At 40.6% G+C, this 16,212-nt stretch overlaps 2 protein-coding genes across 2 annotated transcripts; one reads left to right on the forward strand and one right to left on the reverse strand.

Annotated features, from left to right (window-relative positions):
• Window positions 1–477: 477 nt before the first annotated feature.
• On the forward strand, window positions 478–4,356 carry wdr77 (WD repeat domain 77). Its single transcript, XM_086294220.1, has 10 exons — window positions 478–892; window positions 1,118–1,303; window positions 1,384–1,525; window positions 1,673–1,722; window positions 2,058–2,128; window positions 2,246–2,303; window positions 3,078–3,149; window positions 3,245–3,353; window positions 3,435–3,503; window positions 3,581–4,356. Exons 1-10 carry the CDS (start codon window positions 784–786, stop codon window positions 3,726–3,728), a joined length of 1,014 nt encoding a protein of 337 aa, XP_086150346.1. The 5' UTR covers window positions 478–783; the 3' UTR covers window positions 3,729–4,356.
• A 974-nt stretch (window positions 4,357–5,330) lies between these two features.
• On the reverse strand, window positions 5,331–14,104 carry LOC147330645 (uncharacterized). Its single transcript, XM_086292365.1, has 5 exons — window positions 13,851–14,104; window positions 11,911–11,999; window positions 9,806–9,896; window positions 6,823–9,241; window positions 5,331–6,723 (listed from the first exon to the last, which is right to left on the reverse strand). The coding sequence occupies exons 1-5, from the start codon at window positions 13,927–13,929 to the stop codon at window positions 6,639–6,641; spliced, it is 2,763 nt and encodes a 920-aa protein (XP_086148491.1). The 5' UTR covers window positions 13,930–14,104; the 3' UTR covers window positions 5,331–6,638.
• Window positions 14,105–16,212: the final 2,108 nt, after the last annotated feature.

Genomic DNA, 16,212 nt, shown 5'->3' on the forward strand with positions numbered 1-16,212 from the left:
AGAAAAGATTAACTCACGGACTGATTTGTCTGTAACTAACATACTAACTAACTGACATGGGAGTTCACATCAAAGTACAGGCTGGAATTATGTCTTATTTTTCGGAAGAAAGAAGCTACAACAAAAACTTGTTTCTGCCACAGGGAGAAAAAAGGCATCAGCATTATTTGCCATCCATAAGTTATAAATATGAGTTATCATCAAAAAAAATTCTAACACTGAAACGAATAAAAACTCAAAGTAAATGAGCAAACGCACTCCGAAAATTAACTGAAACTAAACAGCGTTCAAAACAAAAAGTTAAAACGAAATAAATAAAAACATAAAAACATGATATAGAAATACAAAACTATAGTAACTGCAGGTGGCAGTGCTGCATTACGTTACAGCATTAAACCTTTGAAGAGGCCGCATAAGCCTAATAATACTGCAGAGGGCAGTAACATGTCTGGAACTGTGCATGCGGCCAAAAAGAAGAAGAAGAAGAAGAAGAAGAAGAAAAAGCTACACCAGACAGGAAGTGTTTGCTAATAGTCCCATGTGTTGCGCTTCTCCCGGTCATTCATTCGCGAAACGAAAAAATTACGGACTCGTTTTTCATGCATTCAGGCTTAATCGTGTTTTTAGGAACCGACTGTGTACTATTAATGATAGTAATAATATTTTCCAAATAAACTAAAGACAAAGCCTGCAGCATTTCTGCAGTAGCATTAGCTAGCTAACGCAGGAGTTGTGTTGTAGAAGTTTAGGAAATCTCATCAACATTTAAAGTGCGGTTTCTGGATGAATAGTTCCGTGGATACTAGCATGACCAAGGAAAACCGGTGGGACATACCCCCCAATGCTCCAGCGTGCATGGAGAGGCACCTGTGCGCGGCACAATACAGAGCAGGTAGGGAAAAGGAGCGCTAGCTGAAGGTTAACGTGTAAACACGTGGAGCCGCTAGTTGGTTATTATTAGTGTGTTTACATTTGTGCTAAACTGTTCAAGTCCTACGTTGGAAATGTTAAATAAATAACATTTTATGTTGAATACTAGTCAGAGTAATCTTAACTGGCAGGCGATGAATGAAAATATAGATATTTGAAGGGTTTTCTCGTTGGGTTTTCTCCACAGATGGCACCCTGCTACTTGGTGCCTCCAGCCTCTCTGGCAGAAGCTGGCAGGGATCTGTTTGGATCTACAGCGACCCTGACCAGGCCCCCAGTGAGGGATTCTGCAAAGCTGGTGTGCAGACTGAGGCTGGTGTCACAGATGTCAAATGGGTGTCAGAGAAGGGAATTATTGTTGCGTCAGATTCAGGTAATGAAATGTTTTTTATGGCAGATGAATCAAGCACACACTTGAGGCTTGTATGAAACTGGCCTCATTTTTCTGTGCAGGTGCCTTGGAGCTCTGGGAACTAGCAGAGGATGAATGTCTACTGGTTAATCGCTTTACCAAGCATGATCATGACCATATTGTCACCACAGTAAGCCCCGTGGTTGGAGCAACCGCTGCAGTCACTGGCAGCATGGACTGCAGGTTAGACTTGTTTTACATGAACATACATACACCATTCCACCTGTCACAACAGAGCAGAAGCAATGTTAATTGCTTTTGTTTCAAACTTTGGCTTAATTAATTTTTGAGTTGTCATCCCTTAAAGTGCATCTTTGCTTATTATTACAGAATTAAAGTCTGGGATCTAAGTCAGGAAACAGTTGTCACTACCTACAATGGTAAGCATCATCTTAACAGTTCTTCATACAGAAATGCACAAAACTTACAAAAATGCTTTTTTCTCCTCAATGTGGAAAAATAAAAGCAAAGAATGTTTATTTTTGGTAGCATTCCTGTATGTATAGATTTTAGATTAATTAATTTACCAAGGGTTTTTTTTCTATTGCTGACATTACCAGACTATCCCAGTGTCATATTCCTATTGACTCTTTGGAACGATTAATTGCTGAAGGAAAGTTTTATATTAAAATGGTTTTAAAAAGCCAAAAATGTCATAAATGTCATTGATGTGAAAAGTTTAACTCAACAGTTCTTGGGTTTTTTCTTCCGCCAGTGCACACACAGCCAGTCACTTGTGTTGCCTGCAGTCCTACAGATGAGTCTCTGTTTCTCTCCTGTAGCCAAGTAAGATACTAATCAGCATGTTGTTTGCATTTTTGTCAGTGAGGTTTATTTTTTGGACCACAGAGCTGCAATCATTCAGATAAACTAAACTACTTCTTCTTCTCACCCCTTCTTTAGGACGGCCGTGTGTTGTTGTGGGACAGGAGGAAGCCCAACAAACCTGCATCAAGAATAGGTAAGCTACGTCACCAAGCTTTGATAACCACTTTTGCCAAACACTACTGCAAGAATAGTCGAGATTTGGAAGAGCTCCACAGGAAATGAAGTATGACAGAGAGTAAAATTTGTTCCAAAACAAACAGTTATGTTTACATATTTATGCCAGTACACACACTATGCAGCAGTCATTCACTCTGCAAATGTATATGTGCTAAAATAGGAGTATATACTAATACCTAGCAGGTAGAGACTATTGCACCTGCAATGGAGTTGATTCCTCCAAATACGCAGCCATTACCAAAGTAATCAATCCAAATCCAGAGCCTTAACTTTTCCCCCACATTTGGAGACTTTATCTGTCCTCCGAATGATGGATTTTGACACCTCCAAACCCATAAAGATGTGATTTCAGGACCATTATAGTAGTTTTCAGGTTTGTCCAGGAGTGGCTGCATAGGCAGAAACCACCCTCACTAACTTTAGATCCAGATTCCATCATTTAGTACTATAAGCAGGCCTGAAATATGACAGAAACCTCTCAGTTCACAAAAGAGCTTTAAGGGTTACTTTCAAGGGGTAAAGAGTTATATAGAGTGCCTAATTACCTAATTAGCTACCTAGTGTTTGATTTTTGTCTGGATGATTAAAGAAGGAATTTGTCTTATTGTTCCTGGAATCTGTTTATAGGCTCTCTTGGAAATATGTCAGTGTCTATGCTGTACAGGATGTCCTGTGTAAGTAATGACAGATGGCAAGCCCATTCTCAGTTTCTGTTTTTGTTTTGCCTCAGATGTAGAGTCACCTAGCTGCTCCCCTACTTCTCTAGCTTGGCACCCTCACCACAGAAGCACCATTGCTTTTGGTAAGACGCTGCACTTGGTCACATTTGATTAAAAGCTGAGTTTAATTGAGAAAAAGTTGATTTCCTTTTTTTCTTTCACTCTCATCGTGTCTCAGGCGATGAGCTCGGCAGGGTGACTGTGAAAGATTTCCTGGGATCGGAGCCGTCTCAGGTGGAGAACGTTCACAGCCGTAGAGTTAATGGGCTGGCCTTCTCCACACACAGGTAAATGTAAAGTGTGTCACGATCTCACCTTTGGCTTTATTGCTCTTTCACAAAATTCTGACGTCTTCCTTTTCTTCCCAGCACACCCTTGCTAGCCTCTGTTAGTGATGACTGTAGCGTTGCTGTTATGGACTCTGAACTGCGAGAAATGTGAGTGCTTGTACTTCATGCTGAAAGCATTTAGTTTGTTGTATTATTAAAAACACTAATCACATATTTGTTTGTAGACTCCGAGACCGGCGGCACCAGGACTATGTCAAAGGTGTGAGCTGGCTTCACAATGGCTCCTCCACCCTCACAACAGTAGGCTGGGATCATCTTGTGCTTCACCATAAAGTGGGTCCAGCTGATGGCATTCCCAGTTCCTCTTCTTAGACCGATCAGTTGGAAATGCACTGAAGGAAAGCACTGTTTTCCCCTCACTACTCTCCCCTCATTCCTGAGGTGTCATTTTGCAGAAATGAAAATCTATTGAAAGCTCTCACCTTAATTTAGCCCCCAAAAACCGCACAATATTGGGAATTCTGCTCTCCTAGTCATGGTTTTTGTGCATTACTAACATAGAGAGCATAAAATGGACCTAGTTACATAGTGATGAGCGTTTCTGCTGTCCCCATCTTGGTTGTAAAAAATGGACATTCTACAGAGGGGCAGGTCTGATCTAAAATGCTTAGTCATTGGCTAGTGACGCGATTGACACGTCGTTAGCCACTAAGTGAGCTATTGAAGGGTATAGGAGGAATTCTGTAGGAGAGTCTTTTTGCAACTGCAGCTTTCGCCCTTAGGTGGTCTTCACATCAAATGTAGGCTTATAGCACTTTGACTTCATTTGATTAATTTTTCTGACCAGATAGCTGCGTCCATATTTTTATTCTCTCTATGACTACTAATCACAGCCTCACTATCCACTTCTTTCATACTGTATAGTTTGTCTTTGTGTAACTGCATCAAAGCAGCACATTTGTATTGCAGAATTTTACATTAAAGGTAACTTAATGTTATCAGTGGCATCATTTGGTGTGTTCTTTGTGTTTACTGAGATCAGATATGATAAACTGTTACTACTGTGAGGTAGTGGGAATAAGAGGAGTTTTCAAGGATACACAAAGTGCAGTCAATAAGTTCCTCTTCCCCGAAAAGCCATAAACCTCAACCCCCTCCTTCAAGGTCATGTCCTTATGCACCTCTGCACTGCTTCCAGCACTGCAGCTATTTTGGAGTTGATACTTGGAATTCCTGTTAGGCTTTTAACTTGGAAATTCATTTTGTGGAAAAGGACAATAGTAGAAGGAAATACAACTTGGTTGTGAGTGAAAGTTTTTTATTTGAAAAGAATGCTTACCCAGGATGTTACAGTACAACTGTGCACTGACAGTGATGGTGTTTTACCCAGTAAATATAGGGGGGGGAAAAAAAAACAGGACAAAAATGCTCGACCTCAGACAAACCACTCTTAAATCTTCCAGATTCAGAATGGTTCACTTTGACGCAAAAGACATTTCAACACATGGGGTGGGACTTCAGTGAAGCCATCTAAAAATAAAAATAAATAGCAGAAGCAATGGCAGCCCCGGAGAAGCAATGAAGGAAACCATCTTGAGTAGCATAGTAGCTAAATTGAGTATGTTTCTTATTTTATTGGTGGAACTTTTTGATCACATGCCCTGTAAATATAAACCACTGTGTTGGTAAGGATGTGGCTGACGCAAACCCCAGTCATTCACTAACAGTGTCAATGTGAGGTCTGATGTAGATAATGATCTATAACTTTTGGTACATTTAAGGCCTTTCATGGAGGTTAAATTACATGTGCTTTGATGTGTTTTGGTTATTTGCGTCAACAACCACAAAAAACGCCTAATAATTAAATCTAAATTTCTTCGTTAGCAGAATCTTGGAATTATTTGGAATTAATTGCGTGATGCTATTTGGGACAATTCTTAGGAGGGAAAAAAAAACTTAAACCAGTTCTTCAGCTAGCTTATATCTTACTTTATTACAAAAAAATCTGTTTGCACACAAGCTCCTACATGATCTGGAGTTGGCACACAGGTTCTTCATGGGGCCCTGACGATTCTTGTTTATATAAAATATTATGAGGTCATCATGTTGCCTAGCAGCCACCTGACAATGTGGCACAATGACACATTTGTAGCTTTTATGCACCTACAAGAGCCTTATAAAAGTATTGTATCATTTTAATTTCACAACAGTAACACATAATTTATATCCCAAAAACTAAGCATGACATATTACGATGATGTCACACTGTCTAGCAACCACCTAACAACAAACTAAAGCCACAAACTAAACAATACTGCACCCTGGGAATTTACCAGTATATTAAATCTGCACTTACATTCTGAGCCACAGCTAAAAGCTTTAATTACTAGGATGATGCAAATCACTGCAGTGTTTTTACATACAATTGAGTACACATGCAAGCCATGTGTACTCAGCAATTTGTTACATTTATTTCCTACTTAGAGTTGAATGTCTTAATTTGATAACTTTCTATATACAACTTTAACATGTACATATAACTACATCTTGCAATGTCCAAATGTGATTTTCATATTATACAAATTGATATCTCCATCAATAACAATGTATACGTAACTAGATTAACACTCTTTATCGTAGTAGTATAGAAAATCCAATACAAACCATAAAGGATTTTTTGGGATAAATGTGAGAATCACACTAGACCCCCTACTACTCTGCGCCATAAGACTTTCATAATCGAGATGTAACAGTGAAAGAACATTTCCCATTATTTGGCAGGTAATTACAGCATGAAATAATAACAGTTATGCTCCAAATTACTATATTTTACAATTAAATTTTCTCATTGTTTTATAAAAGACTTTTTAAAAACTTTAAACTTTTTTTATTTGAATATTAATGGAGTTTTCCTATACAATAACATTACCCAAAGCTATGGTTAAAAAGTCAACATATAGCAAAATATAGCTTAAGACTAAATAATTAGCAGCAACTACACAAATGTTTAAAACGTTCTTTCTGACTGTGACACAATGGAAAAGAAAACACCATTTGACAGTGACTGTGTCGTGTTTGTCTTTATGATTCGGCAGTCCTTTGTCAACAGGCATTCTTAACATATTTGCTACCCAGTGTGTAAATAACCTGTGTGAAGCCTTCTTTTTCAGCTGTGGTCCACACTGCTGCTGATAAAAGTGTAGTTTCACACACGTTGTGTCCCATAGTCTGTGTTGAAGGTCTCAACATGTCCAAGAATCGAAAGACCCTTAATAATCCCCGCTACTCATGATAAGTAATAGGATTTTTGGTTCCAGGCCGAACTGTGAAAGTCATACCATGTTGATATTTAGACTTCGGCCCATTGCTGAAAAGAAGAACATTTTATGTATGAATATATTAGCCAACCAGTGAGTTTTGGCATCTTAAAAAGTCAATGTGTGACATTTGAGCATGACAGTCTTACCTGGTCAAAACTTTTGTTGGCGAGTTATCTGGATATTTTTTGTTCACTTTATGCTGCAGCTCCCTCATGTCCAGAGTTGCTGCTTTCTGGTGATATTTGGTAGTTGGTGATTTGAGCTGGTCATTGGACTCCCATTCATCAGAGGAAGGCTCTACATCTTCCTTTTGGTGGGAAATTTTGGGGGCCATTTCCTCCAGCTTCTTTTTTAGGATGCACTGGAGATCAAAATGTCTTTGTTCCAGAGTGCGTGCTGGCTGAGTGGAGTCTGGCTTGGGTTTTGTCTGGACTTGTGTCTTTGGTTGGACATTAGGAGGTGGGTGGTTCAGAGGAGGAGGAGGTGGAATTGAAGCTGGAGGTGCTGTCTTCAGAGGAGGAGGTGGAATTGAAGCTGGAGGTGCTGTCTTCAGAGGAGGAGGTGGAATTGAAGCTGTAGGTGCTGTCTTCAGAGGAGGAGGTGGAATTGAAGAGGGAGGTGCTGTATTCAGAGGAGGAGGTGGAACTGAAGCTGGAGGTGCTGTCTTCAGAGGAGGAGGTGGAATTGAAGCTGTAGGTGCTGTCTTCAGAGGAGGAGGTGGAATTGAAGAGGGAGGTGCTGTCTTCAGAGGAGGAGGTGGAATTGAAGAGGGAAGTGCTGTATTCAGAGAAGGAGGTGGAATTGAAGCTGAAGGTGCTGTCTTCAGAGGAGGAGGTGGAACTGAAGAGGGAGGACTTGCAGAGGGTTGTGTCTTATTCAAAGGATACTGAACTGAGGCAGGGGAAAGAGAGGTTACAGGTGGTGACGGTGCCTTTTTTGTGGGAGGGTCCGGTGGAATGATGGAAGGTGGCAGGTCCATAATCTTGCTTAAATCATCAAACTCTGGTGGTGGAGGCAGTAATGGCATGCTGAACCCATCTTTATTGCCCTCAGGTTGTGGAGTCTGAGACAGTGAGCTGCTTTGATATGCCTTTTGTCTCTCCTCTGCTTTTTTGCTAACAGCAGGGGTTTCTATGATCCTGTTGAGAGCTGGACTGGTAGATGGTGCCTGACCATTGACCAGGGCATGACTGCTTGAAGTTTCAGGAGCATCATTTGTTTGTGGACGGTCTACTGGACTGAAGGATTTTGGAGTCTCTGGTAATATTTTTTCTGTCAGTTTTACAGCTGAAGAGCCAGAACTTGAAAGGTCACTTGAGTGAATACTTGGCTGCTCATTGTTCTTTCCACTGTTTTCCTGTGAAACAGAGTGCGTCGTTCTGTTTTTCTCTCTTTCTTTAGCTGCCTTTAGAAGAGCCAGCGGAGAAGCTGCATTCCCGTCTCGTGCTCCATGGGTTTCACTTCCTTTCAGGTTACGTAGTTTGTGATCCAATATCGGACTGTATTTCTGGTTTGGATTTTGATACCGTACAGGTTTGACTGGGGTTGGACTTTGGTACTCTCCAGGTTTGACTGGGGTTGGACTTTGGTACTCTCTAGGATTTTCTGCTTTTGGACTTTCTGCTTTTGGACCTTGGTTCTCTCCAAGTTTGTCCTTGCTTGTCTCTAAATTAATCTGAGTATTGTCAACTTCATCAAGCTGTAGAGACTTCTGAGGCGGTGGCTGTACTGGTTTGGTTATTTCTGGTTGCACTGAAATTGTCTCTGTTTTAGCCTTTGTCTTAGTCTCTGTCTTAGTCACTGTCTTTTGCTCAAATAGGGTAGATTCAGAAGGTTGGGCAACTTGTAAATTCTCCTCCAGCTCCTTTACAATGGGAACTGGTTTAGATAGTGTAGGCACTTTGGGAGCATTACCGTCCACCTTGACGAGAACAGGGCCAGAGCTGGAAGACCCGGAATCTTCCAGGAGTAACATGTGCTTAGGTTTTTTGTCACGGTCTTCAAACACATTGAGAAATGAGGTCTTAGGAGCAGTGTTAACCTTTGCTGTGTTTTGGGGATTGAAAGTGGACAATGTGGGTGTCTGCACAGGGGGTGGTGGTGCAGGAGTCTGTGGGGGGGAGTCAGAGTTGGAGACTGAGGAAATTCTAATGGGCTTTGGAGGAGGTTTCTTCTGAGTCTTCTGTTGCCTTTCAGTAGGGGGCTGTGGGGCGGCAAATTTTGGATGCTCTGGAACTTGAGCTGATGGTGGACTAGAGATGGGTATGGATGATGGAGAGCCAGTAGAAGTGGTAGATGGAGGCTTTGGTGGAGCCATTGGTGGTGGTTTTAGGAAGGATAAATCCTTTGGTTCTACTGAAGGAGGGTTTGGTGCGGGCATGGAAGGAGGCTGTATGGTTGCTAGGTCTAGAGTGTTTAAGTCACCCAGGAAGTCTGGTGGAGGTGGAATCCATTCACTTGGAGGTGGTGGAGGTGCTACAGAAGGAGGAGGAGGAACAAATATTTCCCCTTTATCAAGGTTAGGCACTGAAGTAATGGAGCCATTGGACAATGGATCCCAACCAACTGTGGATGAGAAGACAGGACAAATGAGAAAGGTTTTTGCAGAAACAGATACAGTATTCAAATATGCAAACTTGCTGCATAAATAAGAGACTAAAATTGAAATCCGTCTGTTTCATTTAAAGAGTGCAATTCATTTGTGCATATAATATGCAATAATAAGAATATTATTAAAGAGGCAGAAACGATTATAAAGAATAAGAAAATTCTTTATAAAGCTTTAAATTCAGCTTTCTTACATAAATTTAGAATTGTTAAAAAAGGAAATAAAAGAAGTAAATGGTTTCCACTTATTATTGAGAATGCTAACACTCCCATTATGTAAATATATTTGGCATCTGGTATGACCGTTTGGACATTTTCAGGGGGAGTTATTGAGCAATGCCCGAGCAAACATTAACCTGCCCTCCTTTTTTTCCTCTTTATTTTGATTGCTGTGATCCATCAACCGAGTCTGAGCAAAAGCCCCACAAGTTATGTGGACTTTTTAGGGTCTAATTAATGGGATTCTTGCCTTTTAGTCAAGTTAAACCTAAAGTACATATTGGAAGGTAGCTAGATGCTCACCTGAACCGTTGGTCTTTGGACCATTGACAGGGGGCAGGAGAGGGACTTTCGGCATTGGGACAGCAAAGCCTTGGAAACTCTCAGACAAGGACTGCGAGGGAAGAAAATTAAACACCATCAGACTTGATTTTTCAAACCTCTTAACACAAGAGACAAAGATCAACAGTAAAATTGCGATAAGGCTATATACTGTAGCCTGTATGTACAGAGATTTTTGTCTGGCAAGTATTTGGTCTTGAGGTGCACAAACCAGTTCTCAACTATATCAGCTCTCAGTGTTCCTTGAAAACAGGTTGGCCTGTCCAATGCTTGCAGCATTTTTAGCGTCAGCAGAACTGAAGTAGCTGCCAAAATCATTTCAATGTGCTGTTACGTGAAAATTCTATGATGGTGGTTTACGGTGCCTTATGTTCACAAAATTAAGTACTAAATATGTCAGACTGCTTTGCAGCAACTTAGGTACATGTCTAACCTTTAGGCTTCTTCAACATAAAACAGCTAGAGGTTTAAAAAAAAGAAAAGAAAACACGTTTGCATACTTGAGTGATGAGAAATATTTGGTGAATCAGAGGATACACCTATTATTCATCACATTGTCTAAGATGGGCCTGGCTGAGAAAACTGCGTGTTACTTAGATACATGGGTGTTTTATGTTGTAGGCAAGAGGGGCAAAATAGAGGAAGAGTTATGGAAAGTACGTTGCTGTTCTCTCTACGACACCAAATAAATAGAGACTGTGTTGACACAATACAAATCTAAGAAACTTGGAAAGTTATATGTCCTTCAAATGGGCAGATATTCAGTCCAGGAATACATAACAGCTGTATCCTTTTGATCTTAGTCTGCTGCAGACCATTTGAGGAGGAAAGCAACAAGGACATTTTTAACTGGACTCAATTTATGCCCTAAGAGCTCCCCTTATACCACGTTTCAGCCATGCTGATTGTATGCAGTAATGAATTAAATCAGCATCAATAGATAAGAATAAAAATCTTCAGTTTCAGGCAGCTGCCGTCCTAAAAGATATATCACACCTTGAATAACACCCTCTTTTGCTAATAATCCCAGTTGCGTAGCTATTTGGAAAGGTATGAAAACTGCATCACGGAGCGAGGGCGTGCCATTAAAGACAGCGTATGATCCAGTTTGATTCCATCTCGCCTTTTCTCCGCGCTATGACTCACGTTCATCTGTCGCAGCGCTCAGAGCTGTCCTGCCCATGTGCTGCAGGGTGTGCCGCATCCACATGCCACAGACACATTCACAGAACACTCCCAGAAAACACTGAGCTGAGGTGTGTGAACCAAGTGCTCAGATGAGCTTTGCATTTTTGTCTGCAACATGACAATGCAATGGGAGACTTTAAGTGCAAGACTAAATTGTAATTGACTTGCTCTAATGTCTTATGGCAACTTTGGCAGCTGTAGCTTTTGTGCGCAGTGTGATGTGACCTGCAGAAGATCATTGATCATGTTTTCTGCAAATTACCTGTTGAGACAGCATCGCTGTGAGATATGTCGTTTTTTTATAGTCATATTTCATGTCATTCTAAAAAAAGAAATGAGCATTATCACTCCCACATGAGATACTGGAAGAAAATAAGTCGTGATCTCTCTGTGGAGACTTTTACTGTGCGGACCACGTCACACATCAGATTGCACGAGTAAATAAACTCTTTAAACACTAAACTGTCAGCTATCAGTTCATTTGCATCTGCAGGCGCAGGGTTTGAGACTGAATAAAATGGTGGAGCTGTTCACATGCAAATCTTATTCATTAAATTCCATTTTATGTAGTGTCAAATCACAACAGTTGCCCCAAAGGGCTTTACATTGTAAGGTAAAGACCCGACAATAATACAGGGAAAACCCCAGTAATCAGATGACCCCCTATTAGCAAGTAGTTGGTGTCAGTGGGAAGGAAAAACTCCCTTTTAACAGGAAGAAGCCTCTGGCAGGCTCTGAGAGAGGCAGCCATCTGCTGTGACTGATTATGGTGAGGGTAGAGAGACAGGAGACACGTAAAACATGTCATTTCAATTTCAGAAACTGGGTAATGAACGTAAAAATTGATGTGAACCACATGGTTTCACAGAGATACTCACAGCACCATGCTTCACTGTGGGTCTAGCTCGCACACTCGCAGTCCCTGACTCATGAGTTGCAGATGACCCCAGGACCAACTCTACATTGTCTGTGAAAAAGAAAAAAGTAGATCATTAATATCCAGCGGGCCTCTGGTAGCAAAGCAAGTTCAATTGAATTGATTCAGCTATTAAATTACTAATCAAATCTCCATCATTAATCTGCCAGTCAAGGCCAAAACAATGATGTTGTACACTTGCAGTGTGCAGGTAATGAGATACTGTGTGCATCCAAGTGTCCTCTAAGTAGCTGTCAGTCAGTCTAATAATCTGCTGTGTGGCCGTTGGTTGTTGACAACAAAATAGCTATGCACAACTGAGCCGATGATTGCAGTCTTTATTTAAAGTCCACCATTGTGTTTAAGGGAAAACAGTTATGGTGCCAACTGAAATCCATTGCACCACCTTCTGCTTGCTGTACAACACCACAATGTTTATCATATAGCCAGACGTAAATAGTTTATCTGTCGCAAAGCCTGGAAGAATGAATTCAAGGTTTATTCTTGGGGAAAAAACTCGCTTTAACTGTGTTCACTCTTTGAGAGGCGCTTCATAACATGCAGCCAATGTTGCTGCTTTTATGTTGCATAACCCTTTGTTCTTTAAACAAACAGTGCCACACAATGATCGTCCATTCTTAAGTCAAAGTGGTTAAGAGACCAGTCGCATTTGTCTTTCATGTCAGTGGAAAAGCCTGGTTTTTCTGTATGTATCTAAGTCACGGGATGACACAAGACACTCAATGATGACTTAAAAGTGCACCGAGGAAGAGACCCGAAACATGACCATAGTCATTTTCAGATGTGGAAGACAAGCAATAACATTCCTGGGAAACTGATGATTTGAGAACGTAAACCTAGAAGTCACACCTTTGTTCCAGTATGACACTGACTGCTGAAAGACACTTGTCACTTGAAGATTCTTACTCTATGTGTTCATTTAGCTTTCTATTACAAAAGCAGACACAAGAAGCAGCGTGACAGAGGAGCCTGTCATAATAGACAAGGAAAGGGAACTGTTTTCCCACCTATTCCCAGTAGTCACAGGGTGTAGGTCCTCATAGCTTTTATGCACTTCTGTGTCATTTCAGAAAAATGTGGGAACTACAGAATGAATTGGCTGCGGTATTAAACCAGTCTAAGCAAATGATTCGTTTTTCTTATTGCGCCCCTTTCTGATTTAAATAGGCAAATGATCTCTCCTGTGTTGCAGCTTTGCATAGAAATTGCCCTCTCCTTTTCTGCTTTCACTAGTCAAATTCCACTAAAGTCACTTAGAGCTTATCAGTAAACTGATATCAGTGTGTGAAAGTAATATTTTTATTATTAAGCTATGAACTTGTGTTTCCTTTTTTTAAGGCTTTAAACTGCATCACACACTCTTGCTCAGCAGATGGAGCTTGCCCAGCTGTTGTACTATGGAAATATGCTGTTATGCATTGTTGTGGCCAGAAGAGTGAATTTGTTTGTGTCAGGTAAATAAAAGTACCGGTAACAGATTTCTGTTTTCATCTATAACACCGTGGATTGTATGTCTAAGAGTAGCTGACTCATATGAAATACACCCAAGGTACACATTTAGCTATTCTAGATGAAAACTTCAGTTTTGTCTGAGAAATCTTAACTTGGATCAAAGTGAACACAGTCTGAAGAGGACCCAGACTCTTGGATTTAAAATATGGATTTACTTTTGTTAAAAACACCGAACAAAATTCATAGATGACACCTGCTGCTACTTGTTTAAAGCACCTGAAGGATTCACTCCTGTCAGCACGTCTAAAGTTTGGAGCTTGGTGGAAACATATGTGTCCTATTGCAACACCAAGTCCAAAGGTCGTGCTGCTCTTCGCTGTAGGCGTAGATACCTGCTCTTATAAACAGACCGCACTAGACTCTACTCACCCATCTCCTGCATTTTGACATTGGTGTCGAATAGAGAATGATTCTTTCGACCCAGAAAATTCAGCGACCCCTTCTTCATTGTTATTGATTAGTTGATGCGTAGCTACGATTCTCGGCTTCAGCGGATCATTGGCGCATTCTCGCCGGCAGGTAAATCCGGGATAAACCGCAAACGTGCTGCTCTGAATGACGGCGTTTCTCCAGGTACACCTGACTCCAGTGATTTGGTGCAAACTTCTCAGACAGACAGAGAAAATGGAGCAAACCCCGCCCACTCGCCTTTCATTGTGCCTCCCTGTTTCTGACTGTACAGCAGCAGCAGGTGAGGCCCTCGGCTCTCCTTACATTCCAGCGCAAACCTCACCTGTGGAAAGAATCAGGTCCTTTAATCACAGGTTTGCTTACGTTAATGGCCTGTACTCTCACTGTTTGATGAGTCAGCCATCCGCATCCGAGCTTTAGCGCACTGGTCTACCTGTATCTCTAAATCTGGTACGAAGTGATCACATTAAAATGCTCAGGGACGCGGGTGAACTTTAATAGCATCTTAATCAAAAAAGACAACAGGGGTTTATTGCATGTAGGTCACTGCTATTATGGTCATAAATGTAAACAAAGAGTAAAATAAAACAAAGCATGTGAACACGTCGAAACATTTTAGTATCCTATTTTTATTTTATTTTATTTTATTTTTTGCTTATGCTTAAAAATTTGATCCAAGAAATGTATAAACCTAATAATGAGATTGTAAAGTGTGCTTGATTAAATCATTCAAAATGAATTAAAAGCCACAACATTAAATAAATTGGTTCTCTTTAAGGATGTAGACTAATACTGAAAGGGCTCCTTCTATCTCCCGGTGATTTTACATTTAATAGAGTACATTTTGCTGATTGCACTTGTCACGGTTCTGGGTCAGTTTCGACCCAGTATTTTGAGTTTTAATTGATTAGTTTATTTTTGAATGTTTATTGTGGTTTTGGGCGCTATGAGTATTATTATTATAATGATTATTATTATTAGAATTCTATGTTTCTGTTTATTCATGTTTAAGGATTTGTTCTCGGTTGTATCTCACGTTTAGTTTAGTTCAAGTTCCATGTGTCATTCTGTCTGTCTCTCAGTGTCAGGTCTGCGTCTTGGTGTAGTGTTCTCGTTTCCTGTTTTATTGTGAAGGCCTGCGTCTCGTGTGAGTGTGTTCAGTTTTACCTCTGTCTCGTCTTGTTGATTATTCCCAGCTGTGTCCACCACCTGTGTGTGATTCCCCCGTGTTTCTCTGTGTGTATTTAAGTCGTGTCCTCTGTCATTATAGTTGCTGGTCCGTCTGTGTATTCCACCATGTTTCATCCGTGTGTTCCCTGCCGTCACCATCTTGTACCGTCGTCCACCTTGCTTTATGTTCGTGTTCATGCTCTGTAGTTTAGTTGTCCCAGTATAGTTTAGTTCTCCGTTTTTTCGTTTGCCTCTCTATATTTTTGTGTCAATAAATCACCTTCAGACCGTCACGACTGCCTGCGCTTGGATCCTCTTTTTCCTTTTTTTCACACGGCTCTTCTCACTCGCCGTGACAGCACTTTTGCTTGAGTACCATTTCACCTGCAACGGGGTATTTTATAGTGTGCTGTTGCTGCTTTTATGTACATGATTAATTATTTCCCTATCTGTGTGTCTTGCATGTGCACCTAAAACAATTGTTATGACATATGAATATAGTTTAAAGTCTGAAAAATAAAATCAATTATCAAAGTAAAACCATTGTTTATTGTAACCTTCCTTTTTAGATCAAAAATTCTAGAAGAGCAGCTATTAAAAAGTTAGGCCTAACTGACTGTTTACAAAGGAATGGTTTGAAGAGTTTCACAGAAACGGCACTAGTGAAGGTTACAAATGATCTTTTTACAGCCTTTTATAATGGACTCATCTCTGTGCTTGCCCTGGTAGATCTCAGTGCAGTGTTCAGTACCAGTACTGACCATAAAACGCTACTACTGAGATTAGAACACACACTTGGTATTAAAGGAACTGCGCTGCAGTGGCCTGAATTATATCTGGCTGATAGATAACTATATACGTTTTCATGGATATGCAGATGATATCCAGCTTTATCTATGCATGAAGTTTCGTCTTGATGCATTCTCAATCATCCGGGAAAGTAAATCTCCAAAAAGTTGATTCTGTTCATCTGGACGTAGTGTTTTGTGGGAGAAACATTTTGTCACTCATCCAAGTGACTTCTTCAGTCTCAGCTGACTGCAGGTTTCCCCAATCTTATAAACAGTACAATTGCATAATGACTGAAACCAGCCAACTGAAGGAACAATGGGATGGATGGTCATTCCTTAATCTTAATTATGCAAATTCT

Source organism: Aulonocara sp. 'chitande type north' Nkhata Bay, linkage group LG5 (assembly GCF_057382095.1).
Source record: "Aulonocara sp. 'chitande type north' Nkhata Bay isolate Kocher_YH1m ecotype deep benthic linkage group LG5, A_spYH_male_GT1.1, whole genome shotgun sequence".
In the NCBI taxonomy this organism is placed as follows: Eukaryota; Metazoa; Chordata; class Actinopteri; order Cichliformes; family Cichlidae; genus Aulonocara; species Aulonocara sp. 'chitande type north' Nkhata Bay.